Source organism: Gymnoscopelus braueri (genome assembly GCF_963280865.1).
Source record: "Gymnoscopelus braueri genome assembly, chromosome: 7".
In the NCBI taxonomy this organism is placed as follows: domain Eukaryota; kingdom Metazoa; phylum Chordata; class Actinopteri; order Myctophiformes; family Myctophidae; genus Gymnoscopelus; species Gymnoscopelus braueri.
Genome location: NC_137608.1, coordinates 20467275 through 20487008, shown reverse-complemented (window position 1 = coordinate 20487008; position 19734 = coordinate 20467275). Strand labels below are relative to the sequence as shown.

The window sequence follows — 19734 nt, the reverse complement described above, 5'->3', positions numbered from 1 at the left end:
ATTTATATGCATTGGATTTGGCCTCACCCCCCAAATGCCCGTATGAGAGTCTCAAAGAATTTGACTCCATAATGTCCTGGAAAGGGCGTTAAGGTGACAAGATCCAATGTCACTGAGAAAGACACAATGTAAATTTGGTTGCTCAAAGTCCGACCTTTGTCGGACGATGTGGATGAATTGCGGTAGAATGACATCTTATTGTGATATTGTTATCATGTTGTTCACCCTTGCCTTATGAAATGTTCTGACATTCTGCATATTATAAGTGTCAAGATGCCATGGCTCAACCCTGGTATCTATTGTTTTGGGAACAGCTTGGCCCTCATGACACAAGTAGCTTCTCTCCTCTCTTGAGTATAACTATGGTCTGATCCCTGTATTTGAGGCACAACTACTTTACCACCGATCAGTGTGTCTAACGTACTTCTCCACATGATATCATGTATTAAAGCACGACTACCACCTTGAAATAAGGTATTAGTTTGATCCAGAAACAACCGCTTGAGAAGAATTCTGTCAGTGGTCGGCAGATTTAAGGCGGCGTCAGAACCAGGATTGGATTTATTTCTTTTTATAAAGACATTCTTGCTAACAACTAGGCTTATAATATGTTTTCCATACAGGGCATCATCTAACACACAAGTAATCACTTGTTTTCTGCATTCATTGTAATCCCACAGTCATACTGTGGTGTTTTATACTCTTTGAGAAAACACTCCAAAACTCGTGATGACCCCCTGGTCTCTGGGAACTCTATGAAAGAAGGATAACCTCTCACAACACCTGCTGATGTATCACATTCATCAGAACACAATCTGCAGCACCTCAATAGGATCGGGTGCTGGGCTGCTCTCCTGCCATTGGTTCCCGCCTCTCTCCAGTTGTGCTTGTGATCAAGAGGCAAGGCCTCTGATGACCCCTGGGGGGGTGTGGTCATGGCTGGATGTGGTCTGATAGGAGGAATTAGCCTCAGGGGGCTAAAAGGGTGTGAGGCCATATGGGGAGAGAACATGACATAGTCAGTGGTCCACGGTCCAGCATGTGTGGGAACTGTGCTGAATCACTGTTGGAGGACAAATACTCCAGCTTGCTCCATCCTTCTCGTGTTCCCCTGTATACTTGGTAGATTAGACAAATCATGTGACTAATGGCTCTCTCACACGAGCACTATAATTGTGACGCAGGTAGGTACTTGTCCTTCAAACATAATTGATAAAAGGGCGCTGCTAGAAATCATAAAAACATACTGTGTAACATCCATTTTCTTTGGCCACTCCTCTCATAGCTCCGTTGTCATTACAGCGTTCGTCTATATGGAAGGAGCGCTCAAAAAGGAATGCTGCAGGGTCAAAGCGCCCATGGATAAGTTGTCACAAACAGCATTTATTAACGCTAAAATGCATAAATAAGTGTCGGGGGCTGACATTCGCGAATACGAATTAGTGTTTCATAATGTTTTTTATGTGGAATGGTGAAAAATATACCAGTGAAAGATTATATCAAAAATAACTTAATTTTACAAGTTACACAGTATGACTTTAAATAATACATTGCAGGTCCATCTGTACTCAGCAGCCCTGGTGTCTGTAATCAATGTATTTATCATTGTGTAGTACTCCCTAAAAAGTACTTCATTTTGCATTGTAATGTGAGGTCAAGAGAGGTTATAACATGTGCATAAACTGTTCACTTTTTGTCCTTTTGAGCAGGGGCATCATTTGGGGTCCCAGGGGATGGCAATTGCCACCCCTTAGCATTTGCATTATAACCTCAAATATTTTTTTTTGCCACCTCTGAACATCTTTTGCAGATTAATCAGATTTTAGATTGGTGAATCTCAGTCCATGTCCTTCCATTTGCCACACGTTATTATGTGTTTTCTTGTCTGCAACCATACATTCATTAGACACTTTCAACCTGACATTGGCCGTAGACATGTCATTATAGCCAAACATTAAAAAAAACACACCCAGTGTGAAGTGGGCGGTGTCAATCAGGATCACAGTGGTCATCATAGTGATGGAAGCTCACTTCCAAAAAAAAAAGATTTTTGGAAGTGCATAATCCTATTTATAGGTTATTAATGTCATCATGTGTCTCCCTAGCCAATCACAGTGCTGAATAGAGTCAGCCAATAGAGTCAGCTAATCACAGTACAGGAAAGTGGGCCAAGTGGGCCAATCACAGTTAGCCTGGGCAGCATTCCTTTTCGGGTATATGATCCGGTCGGGAGCGGAAGTAAAAAAAAAAAAGTGGCCGGATGGGCAGAACCGGAAAGACGTCTCACCCCAAAATAGGTCCGTCCTAATAAAATCCTTGATGCGGCATAGTTTAGCTTATTTTTTAAAATGTAAATGTGCGTGCACTATCCGGAGACTATTTAGCGTCTGTATTATCCCACGGGGAAATTCTATTCCATTTAAATAGGGATTGGGGAACCAAAACAAAGCGGCACCGCAAAACCGGATGGGCAGAATCCGGAAAGAGGATTCTTTTTTTTTTTCAGTAGGCGTGGCCTAGACCGGATCATATGGGTCTTTAGTAACGCAGACCAGGCTTTCCTCCGAGGTGGAAAGACTGGTGATGCGAGGTTAATCACAGTGCAGGAAACTAATACTAATGAGGTGTCCCAACCCCACTTATAGGGGCGGCTACACCGCCCAAAAACATATTTTGTATTTAATAGTGGAAATAGCAGATCTACAAGCTCACAATACATCCATTGCGACGCGATGGGAGCTTGTACATCTGACATTTTTGCAATTTTTTAAATAGGGGTGATGTAATTTTTTTGCCACCCTCTAATTTCGTCTGAAATGACGCCTCTGCTTTAATTTGAGCCAGACATTTGCGGCCATGAGGCACACCAAATGAGTAAACACTGAGACATCTCTCAAGCTGGTAGTCATTTTGTTTTTCTTTGCTGGTCTTAGATGGGTAGAGCAACAGGAAAGCATGGACAGAGAGGAGGGACAACACAGAGTACTCAAAGGTGACAATGTACTGTTCAGTGTGTGGAAAATTCCGTGGAAAATTCTGTGCACGGACCCAACCTCACTGCCACCCACAACCACCCTCCACACTACCACACATGAGAACTAAGTGACAGCAGTGTAATTATAACCGGCAGTGAACAAAGACAGCGTGCTATCATAAGAATGTACATACAGTAAAGATGTCAAAGTGGGGTGCTTGTTTATTTGGCCCCTTCATGTTATGTATTGTATGTTCATTGTGACACCTGTGTCTTGCTTATTTTCCACACATGGCCTCACACTCACTGACCATGTGGATGAAGCATCTAGGACAGCCCAGCCACGTGCACACTGACCTGTGCCTGTTACATTGGAAGGCATTGGCTCAAGGGTAGAGTGGCCGGTAGAACGGCCGGATTTGAACCGCAAGGTCGATCCCAAGGTCGATCCCGGGCTCGATCCCGGGCTCCCCCAGAGTTAGTGTCGAAGTGTCCTTGAGCAAGACGCTGAACCCCTAATTGCTCCCGATGAGCAGTTTGGTGCCTTGCATGGTTTCCTCCGCCATCGGTGTATGAATGTGTGTGTGAATGGGTGATGTGATGCACAATCTATGTAAAGCGCTTTGGATAAAAGCGCTATATAAATGCACCATTTACCATTTACCCAACCCGATCGCCAGAGAACTACGTATGTATGCACGGATCCAGTGCACTTCATTCCGTGGATAGTCGCCTAGAAACCCTGAAATTCCGTGCATATGTACATCTCTCCCTTTGTCACAAAACCATTTCGGAGGCGCGCAGTCTCAAGGGAAGTGTCGCCACGTAAGGGGCCACCGAGCGAGCTAAAGCGAGCGAGTTGCCGTCCCTTGTTCCTACTCAGCGCCGTTTGAGTTATGTACCGATAGGCACAGAATCGTACATTTTGTTGTGGGGACTGCTCTGCTTCCGGGTTTTTCCGGGTTGCGACTGGTTACGCCCACCGTGGGACTCGCCGTACATATGCACGCAATTTCGGGGTTTCTAGGCGACTATCCACGGAATTAAGTGCACTGGATCCGTGCATACATACGTATATCTCTGGCGATCAGGCTGATTTACCATATATCATCCAGAATCACAGAAATAGTAGATAGCAAGTAAACTGCAGTACCACGCATCACGCATACAATCTCAATAATGCTCATGCTAGTATATATTGAAATAGCCTGCTGCAGCGAACAACACAAACCCTGAAGCGGAAAACCAACGTGTATACACACGTTCCTCTCTATCCTTGTCAGCTTCTCAATGGAAAACTGGAAAACAGAAACATTTGGAGGGATGGATTCATAGACAAGATGATGCAGACAGTGTCTCTGGATTTTATATACATACATACATACATACATACATACATACATACATACATACATACATACATACATACATACATACATACATACATACATACATACATACATACATACATACATACATACATGTGTGTGTGTGTGTGTGTGTGTGTGTGTGTGTGTGTGTATATATATATATATGTATGTATATATACATATATATATAACGAAAAACATCACATGGATGCACCTGGGACGTATCATCAGTGTTGTAGCCTGGGGTCATAGGATGTTTCGGGTCTCGCAACATACACCCTCACCCAGGTGACCCAGCCGGGGTTGATCAAGCCCCGACTTACGTCCCAGTAGCTACCCACGGTCAGTCCTATAGGGCAAGACAGGGCCACTCAGTCCGCTTCTCCGGAAATACTCTGCCGGGACTCGGGGAGGCTCTGGCACGTGGAGGGACTAGGCTCTGTGGGTTGTCTCCTGGCCGGGCTCCTCCTTCGTCTCACCAGGTCCAGGACCTGAGCGTTGCACCAGACTCCCCTGCTACAAACATTTCATTCTGGTGTGATGGTGTCTTGGCCCGTGATGGTACTGCAATGAATATATATATATATATATATATATATATAAGAAATATATAAATATAAAATATAAAATATAAAATATAAAATATTATATATATATATATATATATATATATATATATATATATATATATATATATATATATATATATATATATATATATATATATATATATATATATATATATATATATATATTTATTTATTTTTTAAACTAATATATCTATATATATAATTCTTTCGTTTTATTATATTTCTCTTGAATTTTTTCATTCTTGTTCTCTGAGTGGCGTTGATGTTCTATTTTAATAAACAAAAAAGCTTTAAGATTTATACATTTGAACTCATGTTTTTTAGTTATTGAGTGAATCTTTTCTAAGAATGGGTTATAGTTTTTTTTCACTTTGCTTCACACTCATACAGGCAGACATTCCCTTATACCAGGATAACAAGTAGAACCAGTATAAACCAGTACAACCGGTGTTCTTTTAAAGGTCACATAATAATTCTCCGGGGGCATTTAGAGATTAAGTTCATAATTCAAGAGCATTTTGACGGGAGTTGCTGAGGGAAGACTTTCCAAATCCAGACTAGTCACAAGCCCTCTTTAACCTTTACAATGGCACTGCCTGCGATTAGATCAGCAGGCATTCCTTTGTGCTTATAGGAATTTCACGTTTGAGTGTTTTGTCTTGATTACAGTTCATCGATTTAGAATTAATTTCACCTTAGTATTTACTAAATATTTTCTGTATAAGTCTATTCATCAATCTTTATTTTTTCCTTTATGTAGGAGAAATATCTTGCAGGTTGTATTCCTGGAAAACACCACTGTCTGGCTAAATTCTCAATTTGAGCCCCTGCAGTGTTTCAGTTCAACATTTCACTACCCATTTCCCAAAGAAGTTCCTCAAATGATTTGCTTAGAATTGAGAATAAGGAAGGTGGCGTGCCTGTTTTTCCCCATGTGTAGCAAGGCTATGTAAAGAAGGACATAAACGTCAATTTCTTGATCCGGCAATTACAGCTGGCAGATTAGTCGCAATGGGAGGCAAACTAGAGCTGGACATATAATGGAAAGCATTTAAATCAATGAGAGCCAAGCCATATTGGACAAGCATATGAATTAACACTGCCATTGGAAGATTGCAACATTTGTCAAATAAGTTTAAAATATGAGTATGAGTGTTTCTGACTGTGCGGTAATTGCCTGTCATTGCGAGACTGTCAATTGGTGACAGAATGTCAACCAATTCTCAGTCCATACTGCCAAGTAAGAAACTTCCTCTGTGCTATTTGGATACCTCAATAAAATGATACAGTGTTGTGCATATCGAAGAACAAGAGCTCAGAAAGAACGTGCATTGTCTTCTTTTTATCTTCCTGAACAGATTCTCTGACAAAATAATATAAATTATATACTCCCCAGTCCCACTCCTTTGGGGTGTTTTCTATCTATGTACATTTTCACATGTTAGGCCTGCCGACTGTGACACTGAACAAAGATGTAACTTCCATCACTCAGTAGCCAGATTCCAATACTCACATTTCTGCCTCCTTTCCTCCTTCAGCATGGCGGTGTTGGTGAAATTGGCGACCTGACGAAATAGGTGACCATCTTGTGTACTTCACATAACGTCAATTTCTGAACGTATATCACTGCAGTTTGTTTATTAAGAGTAGTCGAAATTTCAGTATTGTGATCTGGCTATATATATATATATATATACATATACATACACACACACACACACACACACACACTGTATGTAGGGCTGGCCCCTGCTGGATCCAGCCAAAAAGCATCCGGGGAACATTCTTTATGTTATGCTCCTTCATGCACAGAGGGAAATGTGCCATAAACTCAGGAATGTTTATTGGATTCCAGTTCCTTTACACATTTACTGGTATATCAGAGTGGCTTTCTTTGTCTGGAGATAAGGCATACTATAAGCTTATGAGTAAGATAACTTTGTGAAACATTTGGTTAATAATGTGGATGGGTATGATTGCCTGATTTAAGAGTTTGGTTTGAACCAACTTGGCAATGTCAAAGCAACTTCCTCATTTTGTTCGGGGTACTTCCCAATTGTGGGCATACCAACGTGGACCATGGTGGGAAACCGTAGTATTCAGGGAAACGAGTTGAGATTCTTAGTTGACCATAACCTTATTTGTTACATGCCAGCATTTAATCAGATCAATGTGGAAATGCGTCAACATACTTGAACACATAAACAAGATTTATTACAAATAACGGTGAATTTTATTATTTTCCAAAAAGTTATTTACATTATGTACATAAAACACACATTTACATTTACTAGGTACAGTAACAATGACATTTTGCACTGAGCCTCTGAAAGATCATGTGCAAAAAGCTCACTCATCTCCTTCGGTTATACAGTGTATCACAATAATCTCACACAGCAGAAAGGCACACTTCTTGGTCTCTCACACATACACACGCACGCAACACGCACGCAAGCACACACATACTTTTACACCCAAACACACAATACTGCAGCAAGGTGTGCTTCAGGTCGATAAATAAGCTTGGTCTTGCAGTGCTTCTGTTCTTCATAAATAAAATAAAAAAACAAAAATGTACAGTAAAGCGACTAGACTTGCTGGTGAACATCAAATGACACACAACTGTATACTACTTCACTAGTCCACATAAGGAAAAGTTCTCTGAATCCTCTATGAATGTAACACGCTTAGGCCTGCCTCCGCTGCCAGCCCGCGCACTGTCCAGCAGCTGTTCTATTGGACAGAGTCCAGGGCCATTCTGACCAGAGACCAATGGAAACCATCCACATGTATTCAGTGTTTGAGACCTCGTTTAAGCCTCTCCCGTCGCGTGCTGACCAATCCACCTCCTATGAAAAGTGCTCGAATGAAGAAAAGGCAGTACTCCTCACTATAACGTGTTGGGTCCCCATAGTGACAGTGCTGTGCTTGTTTGAGGTATCCTTACATGGGTATTCTGTCAAGCAAAACAAGCAAATACATTTGTTAGAACACACAAGAAGTTATTTTAATCAAGCCAAATTTTTCAAGGTTTTCTATAAGTGACACGGTTGTACGATGGAGCATAAATTAGGCTTAGATTGCTGTTTCCCGGGCCATTACATTATTCTAGAAATAAACATTTTCATTTGTTACAGTACATCCATTCTGCATTACTTCACAAGCAAACAGTAATATTCCATACCTTTTTCTTGGTTTCACTTCCCATCCATCGCGGCATTTTACATAAGTCACAGACTCTCCTGGTGATATCTCAGTCTTTAAAGGGTCTTGGGCACAGAATGTAAACCTATGACAACATGAGCAATACAGTCAAACAGACAAAAAGGTAACATTGCAGATGAACCTTGAACAATTATGCCTAGTTATGTGCCATTCATCGGGGTGCCATCGCTTACTTCTTTTGCGTTTCTCCAGCTTTCACACGAATCCGCCGTACTTCTAGCACCGGTTTGGCGGGCGCAGTTTGCCAGGACCACAAACTCTGCTTGATGTTCTTCCAGACGGCATTCCAGGAGTCAGCGGCTCCCTCCCAGCTCAAGCTGATCTTCAGCAGGTCCCCGATTTCGTCCTCAGTAAACACCAGGAACGTGTTGGTCAGGTTCAAGCCAACACTATCAGGCCTGAGCATTGAGAGGAAGAAGATTAAAGCCACATCATGACCACACACAGAACCTCAAATACACTTCAAAGTCCATCTACAAAGAATTATTTAATTCACCCGTATAAAGGCTACCAAATAGAATGGTTAGCATGCCTACATACATTGAACCAAATGGGCCTGTAAGGAGGTCCCCTTAAGGGTCCATTTTTGTAAGGGTCCATTTGGAACCCAGACTGCCCTACAGTAGGACATGCAGATCAAGTACTTACACATCAACAAACATGTTTTCGGTATCATTGTGTTCTCCATGCAACGTGACGTGGAAGGTGGGGTCGGCGTTGTCAAACTGTTTCCTGTTGAACACGTGCATTTTCATCTGGTAGTGGTATCCTTTAAAACAGAAAGAATAGATAAGGCATAGATTCAACAGCGGCAACCTTGAAAACAAAAAGTAGAATTACTCTGCCATCCACCACTGGGAACAGGAGCTAGCCCAGTGTCCAGTACAAATAGTTTGCAACCAGACACATTCAACATAGACATGAGATAACAGACATTACTACTGTAAATGTATAAAGATAAGACCCTCGAGGCTCGAGTGATCACGAACTTGACACGAGTACAGAACGGCTTATCCGTTTCAGTCTGTTTGTCACCACCGGAAGAAAGATAAAACCTGTCATCTCAGTTCAACTCACCTCCAAAGGGTGTTTCGGCACCTGTCTTCAGGTACATCTTGCTATTGCTACGTCTCTTGCGCATCTTCTTGGCATTGTAGCCGATGTTGTTGCAGCGGTTTTTGCGGCAGCTGAGGCAGATGCCTTTCTTGAAGCGGTCCGGCCCAGTGCACTGGTAGGCAAAGCTCATGTGGTCCTTGTTCATCAGGGAGTCCACGAACAAGTGCACAGCACGCTCATGCTCACACTTCATTACCTCCATGAAATCTTGAGGGGATTGAGAGAAATTTAGAATTGTAGGCAAACTGTAGTTTTCCCAACAGCTCAACATAAACACACATGCACTTTAAATAAAGTAAAAGTTCTCAATGTGTTGCTTACGTAAATCCAAAAACAATAACACCCCCAAAAAAGGGTACCTTGCTACTAAATTACTGTACAGCTATAAGTCACGTCTAGATAGTTTTTAAGTACTTACTTCCAGCAATAGCCAGCACATCCCCGAGTGCACAGCCTGGCTGAACGTCGCCTCCATTGGGGTAGATATCAATGTCTCCTATTGGTTGCTGGATCCCAATGCTCACGCCCAAAGCCTCTCGGGTGTAGGTGTGCAGGACGTCGACAAAATCAGCATCGTCTGGAGAGAGGCGCTTCTCCTCTTCAACACCTTCAAACATAGGCCCTGCAGGGTCAAGACCTGCAAGTGCAAGAAACTAGTCATTAGGGACATTTTTTAAATCACTATCATGGCAACACCATTGTGTGATTTCCTCTGGGGAGCAAAAGTTCAAGTCATATCAATTCCCGCCCACTTACCAGTGATTCTACCAACGTTCCCTCGTACATGTGTTCCTGCATAGCCTGCAACATGTGCCCCCAAACTGTAGCCAATCAAGTGCACCTTCTCCAACGGCAGCTGCTGCTCATCCTGTTTTGAAAGAAGTGATAAAAAAACTAACATCAGCAGCTGCCACCACAAACGCCCAACCACAACCGAACAAGTCCTGGATTTCAGCCAATGACAATCAGTAGTGCATGCTAAATCCAGCCAATCCCCACTCTGGTAATGAGTAGAGAATACATTCACACTCCTTTCCATGCACTGGCACCTCCATCATCTGCCCCAGTTCATCTCCATGAAATACAGTTATTGTCTATGCCTAGAACTATGTGGCAGTATGCCCGAGTTACTCTTCTCTAGCAATTCATGCCCTAGCTTGATTTCCCTGAATGAGATAGTTGGCTTTGTCCCAATACTGATAAATAGCCACCTTTCCGCACTCCAATGGGCACTCAACTAAAGGCATATGGAGTGGCACAATAACAGAGGTCATTCATGTGAAAAATATTCATACAAGGAAGAATAATGGGGGGGGGGGGGGGTGGCGGTTCAAAAGTTGAGGATTCAGATTCTTGGTATTGAGGCTGCCTTTTGAATGTTCCTGATGCTTAAATGACCACTTTGAATGTGTGCACACCTGGAACTGGTTGGGAGATGTGTTATATAAAATGCTTTGTGAGAGAAGTGTTACAGAAAGCACTTTATATGAAATTTCCACCTAACATGTCCACACACTGAGCTCCCATTTTTGCCATAAAAGCTATACATTCGTTTTAGTGTAGGCTATGAATCAGTCTTTACACAGTTTCATGGCAACATATTGGATTTATGTGTGCACCTTTGACAACACACTGTTCAATGCTCTGGTCAAGGCTCATGAACCCAAATAAAACCCTGCACATACCTGGAGCCAGTCGATCATTTTGGCGATGTGGAGGCCCACACGAAGGGTGTGGTTGACTGCATCGGGGTAGAGCTGATGAGCCAGCGATATCCAATCGACGACAATCACATTCGCCTCGCGTTCTCTCTGCATCACCGCAGAAACCAGCGTTTTCATCCAACTCTCAAACATCCCGCTCATCTGAAAGGAAGGGCCAGGAGCGTCACTCATCTTTCCTTAAAACTAAAAGCCTCATAAATGGACCACCGTATAAGCTTCAAGTGTCAAATGAAACTTATCCATTTGCAACTCTGAGTGTAGACATGTAACCAAATGGACCCTTGTGCACTCTCAGAGTTAAATGAACAAAGTGGAGTTTACAGTACGGTGACCTCTCTCCAGCACCGTGACATCTACATGATACATTCCAACCAAAGAGATCCGGACCAAGAATCAACATTTCTGCCCCCAATAACAAAACACGCACATCATCAAAGACCTTCTTCTCAGCAAGACCCACACTGCAAGAGATGCTTAGATCTCAGAAATAAAGAAAGCTGCAATTAGATGAGGAAAGTAGGACAAATGAATCAAGCCCATGAGTTTGCTCTAGTCTTAAATGTGTGCGTGTTCATTTTGATGAGCTTACCGTCCAGCCGTGGATAATGAGGATGGTTTTGGCTGTGGCATTAAAGCCACACTCCTCTAGACGCTCTTTGTTGCCAGGCAGAAGGTAACAGCCATCCTGTTCCAGATCTAGACTCTTTCGCATGTTGAACTTGATGAGGTCATTAAGAGAACTGTCGTCTCTTGACAACTGATCCAATCCAGTCTCTGTACCTGATACAATAGAACAAAACAACAGAGGTTATAAAATCAGCTGATCTTTGAGTTACAATAAACTACTGTGCCCTTTACTGTGCCCTTTGTTAATCTGTCAATCTCGCATTCAGTGTTGCAACTTTCAGTCACAAAAGGTCACTTTTTAAGAGATCTATGGGAGGTCAGAATCATGAGCGGACCCCTTTGAACTTGGTAAAGAAAGACACTTCTTGACGAACATCTGCTACAATAATGTGGAGTGTGCGGCTGCGCTCTGCACAAGGGCCTGCAGCCAAAATGTCATCTATACCACTTTCTTTAATTTGCTTCTCTGACACAGCTGCAGACAGTGCTCCCATGGTGACATAACTTTCTAGTCCTCCTCAGGCCAAAGGGGTTGATTGATATATATGGCTAAATTAATTTGTTGTACTTCTTACTAGGCTGATTGACCAGTGGTGTAAAGTAACCAAGTACATTTACTCAAGTACTGTACTTAAGTGCAACTTTGAGTAATTTGTTTTACTTTACTGGAGTATTTCCAATTTTCAGTACTTTTACTTCTATTTCACGACATCTCAGAGACACATTTTATACTTTCACTCCACTACAATTATTTGAAAACTTTAGTTACTAAGTACATTTTGATTATTACAGAACATACATTAACCACTTCAGCCCTATATACACACAGACATTTTGGCCATTTGACAATAGCCAACAAGATCACGAATTTTAAATTCCGGACTTTTACTTGTAACAGAGACAGAGTATGTCTAGATTGCAGTATTGATACTTTTACTTAAGTAAAAAATGTGAGTACTTTTTCCACCACTGTGATCGACTGACCCAATCAAGCAGGCTAATCAGCCTTACGGCTTGCTGCGAGTTTAAAACATGAATGAAAGTTGGTCGCCAGGACCCATGTGCGTGTGAGCACAACAAATCCAAGAACGCAAAATGTGTTAATTTGATTATAGGCTACATTCTAACAGACCAAACAGGCTTGGCCAGTGTAATGAAGCGGTGCCTGGCAAAACGCGGAACACTGAGCGGAACGCGGCTCCCAAGTGGAACACAAACCGTGGCTTTGTCCCTGCCTTGCCTTCCCCCCAAAGGACACGTAATCTCTTCAAATCCATCCCCGCTTTTCAGCCTCACTTAATATTACCCTTTACACACTTGTAACTGCAATGCAATCAACCCCGATTAACGACGTAGATCACCAACAACAGTCCACTGTGGTAGCTAATGTGAGATTATGTTCAATTAGGCTTACTTTAAAAGAGAACATGTAAATGCAATAACGCGCATAATCTCTTACTTTCAGATGTGCGTGCGGTGGTAGCCTAGATCGACTTTTAACGGTAACCGGAACGCTCGCCCCAAAACCCCCATTCTTTTCCTTTTAGGCATAGTTTACTGAGGTTCCGTTTAGGAATACCAGGTGGAGACCTTTCCGAAGTCGCCGGATTTGCCCCCCCCGCGGCCACTGTGTTTTGGGGCGAGCGTTTTTGGTACACCTAAATTTAGGCACGGTAAATAAAAAGACACGTTATTGCAATGAATGAAAACCTTACCTTTAACCGCTGCATTCTCCCCGGGTTGAGATGCAAATAGGACAACTACACACTGTAGGAAAATCCACAATGAGAGAGTGATACGATTCATTTCTCACCCACCAAGGAATGAGGAAGAAACGTTTTTCTGTGAAAATATTAACTCAAATCGTTCCCAGTGCCCGGTGTATATAAAGTGTATTAATATGTAGAGCTTTTAGATCCAACAACAGGACGATCGAGAGAGAGAGAGGGAGAGAGATCAAGCCGGGTCGGGTGGTGCGTTACAGAGCGCGTTTGGAACCGGTTACTGACTCTCACTGAGTGAAATGTATGAAGTTGCATCAAGTGTCTCATTAGAGTTTTAAATAGTTTCTCCTTTTCAGTCATCTGATCATCGGCTGATCTATCTGGGATTCTATTGGTCAAGCCCCCATTTGTTTACGTTTAAAGGCGTGGCGGAGTTGAATGAACTAGTAGTAGGCGTCTCACATTGCGGCATTTTTTAACCCTTACATCAGTGGTTCGCAAACTTTTTTAGCTCGAGTCTCGAGAGACCTATTAGGATACATTTTATATCTCCCTGGGACCCAAATGAGTGAAAATAGCAGATAAGCTCACAACACGTCGCATATTTTAACTACTTATTTAAAGTATTATTTTCCCTCTAATTTTCTTTTTTTTATTGAATTATTTTGAAAAACTTTTGAATTTATTTCTAACTTCTGATATATATTTTTTAAAGTTTGGGATTTTGTATTTATTATTTAAAAAAATTATAATAATGAAAAACTAAATGTAGGAAACAAGAAAATAAAATGGTATTTACTCACGACCCATACAAATTGGCCCGCGACCCACACATGGGTCCCGACCCACAGTTTGGTGATCGAGGCTTATATTTACGGATGCTTGGGGTGTGTGTCAGTGTGTGCTGACGCACATCGTCCGCTTTCCGTCACGCACAGCTATGGTCTCAAGTAGCACTGCAGCAGCAGCCATCAAAACCCGGGTGAAATCATGTATCCTGTTATGTGAAACAAAATATAGATTCGGTTAATCATTTAGGCTCAACATTTAAACAATTTTTAAAACGTATTTTGCCTCGGTCCATGCATTGTGTCATGCACGCAGTATAAATCTAATTTATCCAATAGTAGGCTATTTTGTGCACTCTGGGAGTTGGGAGTTTAGGCTACTGTGTTGGAGGAAGGGACTAGGCTACTAGACAGGCAGAGCCAAGGCTTGGTAACATTCCTCGCTTTGTAGTCCGTTGGGAGCAATGGAAGAAGTTTCTATTTGACCATTATCATACGTGGGAACCCCCCCCCCCCCCTTGAAGCATGGTGGGAATATTTAAAAGGCTCCGACCCGTGTAAGGGGGAGGAGGTCGGTGGGTTACCTCATTCTATCTCACTATCTGGCGCTGTGCCAAGCCATCAGCTTAGCTCACGGACCAGTTTCAATTGATGGAGGGGAAGAATAGGCTCACTCACTCACACTGCAAGGTCTTCTTGGCTACAATAACGCCACTGTTTGTGTACATACATACATGAGCAGCCCACTACTCAGTAGAAAATGCCACTGTAGGACTGTCTTGAATACACCTGCTGCCAGATCAGCATCAACATCCAGCACCTTAAACAGATGTCTCTCCTGCCATCAGAGATACTGTAGAGTGTCAGTGTAGTCAATATAGGCCAGTGGTTCCCAAACCTTTTTGCGTGTGGAAATCTAAAACAGAAATTTGTCTCCCCGGGACCCAAACTTCTTTATTTCTTGAATTCCTTTTATTGATTTAGATTGAAAAATCTTATATATTTTTATTTATAACAATTCTGGTTAATTCTGGAAATATTTGAAATAATAATATATATTTTTTAAATGTAGGGAACAAAAAGGTACATTTACTAGCGACCCATAAAAAAAACGGGTCCCGGACCCGAGTCCAACCCACTGTTTGGTAAACACTGATATAGGCTATGCCGTACACACACACACACACACACACACACACACACACACACACACACACACACACACACACACACACACACACACACACACACACACACACACACACACACACACACACACACACACACACACACACACACACACACACACACACACACACACACACACACACACACACACACAGTGTTCCCTGATGGCTAATTTTATAGTGTTCACTGAAATGGAAATTATATTTTTCGAATGAGGTTGTGTGTGCAACAAGAATAGATTCACAAATGTTTGCTGAGGCCAGGAACAAACTTTTCTATTTTTAGCACAGTGTCAAACAAGCATGCATTAATAACCTCATGAACACAGCAGGAGGTGTGTAGTACTGCATCATCCAGGGGTAGGCCTACACAGTTCACATGATGTACTGTAATGACCTTTTTTCCTTCTTAAATCTGAGAAAAGCCCCCCACGTGTGTGAGCATGTGCACACACACAAACATACACACAGTTGTGTTTTTCAAGCATGTTAAGCCACTTAAGCCTTATACTTCTCTTACGATCGCAAAAATAGCAGATGGAAGAGGTGTTGCAAGCTACAACACGTCACATCGCAACGGGTTGTGAGCTTGTAGATTGCCTATTTTTGCAAATTTGGAAAGATCTTTTCTGCTGCTTGCTACCATTTCTGACAATACAATGACTCAAAAGTGCAATGAATGATTTTGTGCAACAGAAAAGCACTCATGCCCCCCCTGTGAGCTTTGCCACCCAACCCCCCTCCCCAGGTTGGATAACACTGATAGAGCGTGAACCAAGCCCAGAGATAGAAGCAATAGTAGGTGGACAGATGTACGCATGAGCAGGGCGTTCATCATGTTCTTCCTGGTCCATTCACTAACTAAACCTATCCAGCAATTAAGCTTCATATAATCTACAAATACTGACATCTGGACACTTTGCACTTTGTTTAATTTGAGCCGTATGTTGTCTACAAATAAGGTAGATGGGTAAACCACCTCCACCTGTCTGTAAAAAGTATTATAGCTTGATCAAAATCCTATGTCTTCAACAACAGAGAACAACCGTGAACAAGTGATGAGGGCCCTGGAAACGGTGAATAAGATGATGAAGGAAAAGGATGGAATATTGAATGTTCTGAAGGAAGGCCACTTTTGCATCAGTTGGCTCCAGGCTGCCCCCTGGTGTCACTGCTGTGGTGTAAACTAAAGGCTTATTGCAGTTCACTGAGGTCTCATCAGTGATGGTTCCATGTAGCCTGGCATTGGCCAGACTGACAACATGGATTCACTCTCGCGTTCCTACCCGGTATCAGTCTGGACTTCGGCCCATAGGGCGCGAGTATAAGAAATCAGAAAATGATTGGTCCAATCAGTGACTGCGTTTTAACTGTTCTGGAGAGAAGATCTAAGTAACATACTTATGCTGTACTACATGCCTAATATAGCAACAAAAGGTGAGGCACAATCATGAATTTAATTCATTTCAAATAGAGATACTGTATTTTAGATATAATAGCATACTTGAGAAGGAGTTATTTTTACTGTTAATATAGTCACAATGGTGATAGGAGGCTGAATTACAAAAGAATGTTCTGGCTTTCATAGATGTGTACTGTTTAACCACTTAAACCAGGGGTTTTCAACTGGTGGTCCGTGGACCACTGGTGGTCCGTGGAGGTATTGCATGTGGTCCCTGATCATGCATTCAGTAATGTAGTAAAGTGAAGAACTTCACAGTTCCTTGTGAAGTTCTGGATGAGTTGTCAGGCAGAATTCCCAAAGCTTACAGTAAAAGCACAATGTATTTTAGCTTTTGTAACTACGTATCTCTGTGACCGTAGTATTTTCATGCTGGCAATATTGAAGAATATGTACAGGGCAAGGTTCGCGCCAGAAAATGACATGAGACATGAGACTCTATAGCCAAGAAGAGACAGACATGGACCACCCTTAATCATGCCATTAGAAACAGTTCACTCAATGACCTGGTGACCTAATGACATGTCAATGTAGTTGGAGGTCAAGTAGGAGGTCAAGAACTTCCGGGGTGTCCGCTGGCCTAGCGATCCAGGCACATACCACATATGTTGGTAATCCAGCTTGACAGCGTGTCGCGGGTTCGACTCCCGATCCCGGCGACCTTTGCTGATGTCATCCCCCCCATCTCTCTCCCCATTTCCTGTCAGCCTACTATCCTATCAATAAAGGCATAAAAAGCCCCAAAAAATATCTTTAAAAAAAAGAACTTCCACAGAAAAGGGAGGAGAAGGGGAAGTGTACCTGATTGCCTTAGTTATCATTATTAGGAAATGTGCCCATGTAATAGTGTGTCTGCTCACTCATATGGTATCTTATCAAAGGATTATGCATATTTTTGTTTTTATAACTATAATATAATATAATTATTATAAGCTGAGGATGCATAGCAAGTGTTACCAAAAACACTAATCTTAGCCCATATCCCCACCCAACACAACAGTGGTCCCTGGTTGATTCTTAGACAGGGTGGTGGTCCCTAGTTCACAATCAGTTGAAAACCCCTGACTTCAACCCTATACACTTCATTCATCGGGTTCCCCCAGAGGTCTATACTTGATCCCCCCCTCCCCCCCCCCGTAAACCAAATCTCTTTGGTTTGAGCTTGTATTTTCAAATGTTAGCCTATTTTCGGTGAATGCTTTTGCCTAATAATGACATGCCCAGAATCGGGATGCTATGGGTTCAAGTGGTTAAATGAATAACATTTTTTTAAACAATTAACACCAAAATACATGTATTTTTGTTGACAGAATGTCTTTTGCTTCGCAAGGTTTGAGTATAAGACTGTCCTTTGTTTGTCTTCTTCTGCAGCAAGGGAGGACGCACGCACAGAGAACCAAAAAATGCGTTCAGACTGTCTGAATTATACATACATGTTTCTTTATAGTCAGGGGATATTAGCAGAAAAATGTCCAATCTTGGAATAAATTCCTTACCAAAAAAAATCTTCACCAATGTGTTTGTAAAAGTGTCTAGTAACACATCTCACAAACAAAGACTGAAATGCAGTTTCCCTAGTGGAATTTTTGACAGCTGCTGAAAGTTGGGGTACCCACCATAACCTTATGCAGGGAAAAAAACTGCCCAATCTCAATGGGCTTTTTACACAAAAAGTATACCTGGAAAAGGATGGCTATGGCCGTTTTTAGCCCAAGGAGTGGTTTTGGTGCAAAACAAATGCTTGCAATGGATTCAGAATCATAAAAACACCCTAGTTTGACCCCTCACATGCTACTTAAAACAGAATTAAATTTAGATTTTTTTTAGGTTATGGTGGGTACCCCAACTTTCAGGAGCTGTCACAAATTCTCCTAGGGAAACTGCATTTCAGTCTTTGTGAGATGTGTTACTAGACACCTTTACAAACACATTGGTGAAGATTTTTTTTGGTAAGGAATTTATTCCAATTTTTTAAATATCCCCTGACTATTAGATACATTACAGCGTTCTACAGCAGCACCATCGAGAGAGTTCTGACGAGAGGCACCACTGCCTGGTTCGGGAACTGCACCGCCGCGGAACGCAAAGCACTGCAGAGAGTGGTGCGTGCAGCGCATCGTAGGAGGGGAGCTTCCCCCCTCCAGGAAATACACGAGAGACATTGTGTGGCTAAGGCTGAAAGCATCATCGGGGACATTCACCACCCCAGCCATAGTCTGTTCAAACCGCTGCCGCATCCACGGCCAGGCAAACGATACAGGAGCATCATGAGCAATAACACCAGACTCTTGAACAGTTTTTATCTAGCAGCAATTAGACTGCTGAACAAGAGCTAAGTCTGGTGCCACTGCACAGACTGAACTGACTGACTCCTTTTATATATACGTATTCATGACTCTAATTTACTATGCACTTTAGTCACATTCATTTATTATGCAGATTAGTCATATATTATGCACTTTGTCTATCCTCTCTCTTTTATGATATGACTATCTTTCAACAGCAATGATGAGCCTGCACAACTAAGAATTTCACCCACCTTACTTGTAATGTGATGTGACAATAAAGATTGAGTGTGATTGATTCTGATTCTGTAGGCTACACTAACTGACAGTGCAAAAGTTTCAGTCCATGTTGGACTTTACCTCAGTGCAAAGAATGTGTCTTTTACAAGTCAGATAGCTTGTGTAAAACTGTTTATTATAACTATCAAAATAGAATTGTGACAAAAGTGGAATAATTGACAATTGCTTTTCTTTTCTTCAGGAAACTCTGAGAGTGTAAAGAAAATATCTGTAAGGGTCCAAGTGAGGTTGCCTCAGAAAATATGTAATTATAAGAGCTTGAAAGTAGTCCATGTGTTGTTGTTTTTCCTATTAATTATTGTCATTTATGACAACATTCCCATGATGCTCAACAGAAGTGGAATACATTGCATGATTTTACA

The 19734-nt window shown here is 42.0% G+C and overlaps 1 protein-coding gene across 1 annotated transcript; it reads right to left on the bottom strand.

Moving 5' to 3' along the window:
• Positions 1 to 7123: 7123 nt before the first annotated feature.
• Positions 7124 to 13649, bottom strand: lipg (lipase, endothelial). Its single transcript, XM_080432381.1, has 10 exons — positions 13342 to 13649; positions 11589 to 11779; positions 10961 to 11140; positions 10032 to 10143; positions 9694 to 9912; positions 9237 to 9482; positions 8808 to 8928; positions 8333 to 8557; positions 8119 to 8223; positions 7124 to 7890 (listed from the first exon to the last, which is right to left on the bottom strand). Exons 1-10 carry the CDS (start codon positions 13430 to 13432, stop codon positions 7878 to 7880), a joined length of 1503 nt encoding a protein of 500 aa, XP_080288507.1. The 5' UTR covers positions 13433 to 13649; the 3' UTR covers positions 7124 to 7877.
• Positions 13650 to 19734: the final 6085 nt, after the last annotated feature.

Bases quoted from the DNA above. Each gene is read 5' to 3' on its own strand.
- lipg (XM_080432381.1), bottom strand. From the start codon at position 13,432: ATGAATCGTATCACTCTCTCATTGTGGATTTTCCTACAGTGTGTAGTT. The intron at 11,780-13,341 runs GTAAGGTTTTCA...CTATTGTATCAG, and splicing joins GGAGAATGCAGCGGTTAAAG to GTACAGAGACTGGATTGGAT. The intron at 10,144-10,960 runs GTATGTGCAGGG...CTTTCAAAACAG, and splicing joins AAATGATCGACTGGCTCCAG to GATGAGCAGCAGCTGCCGTT.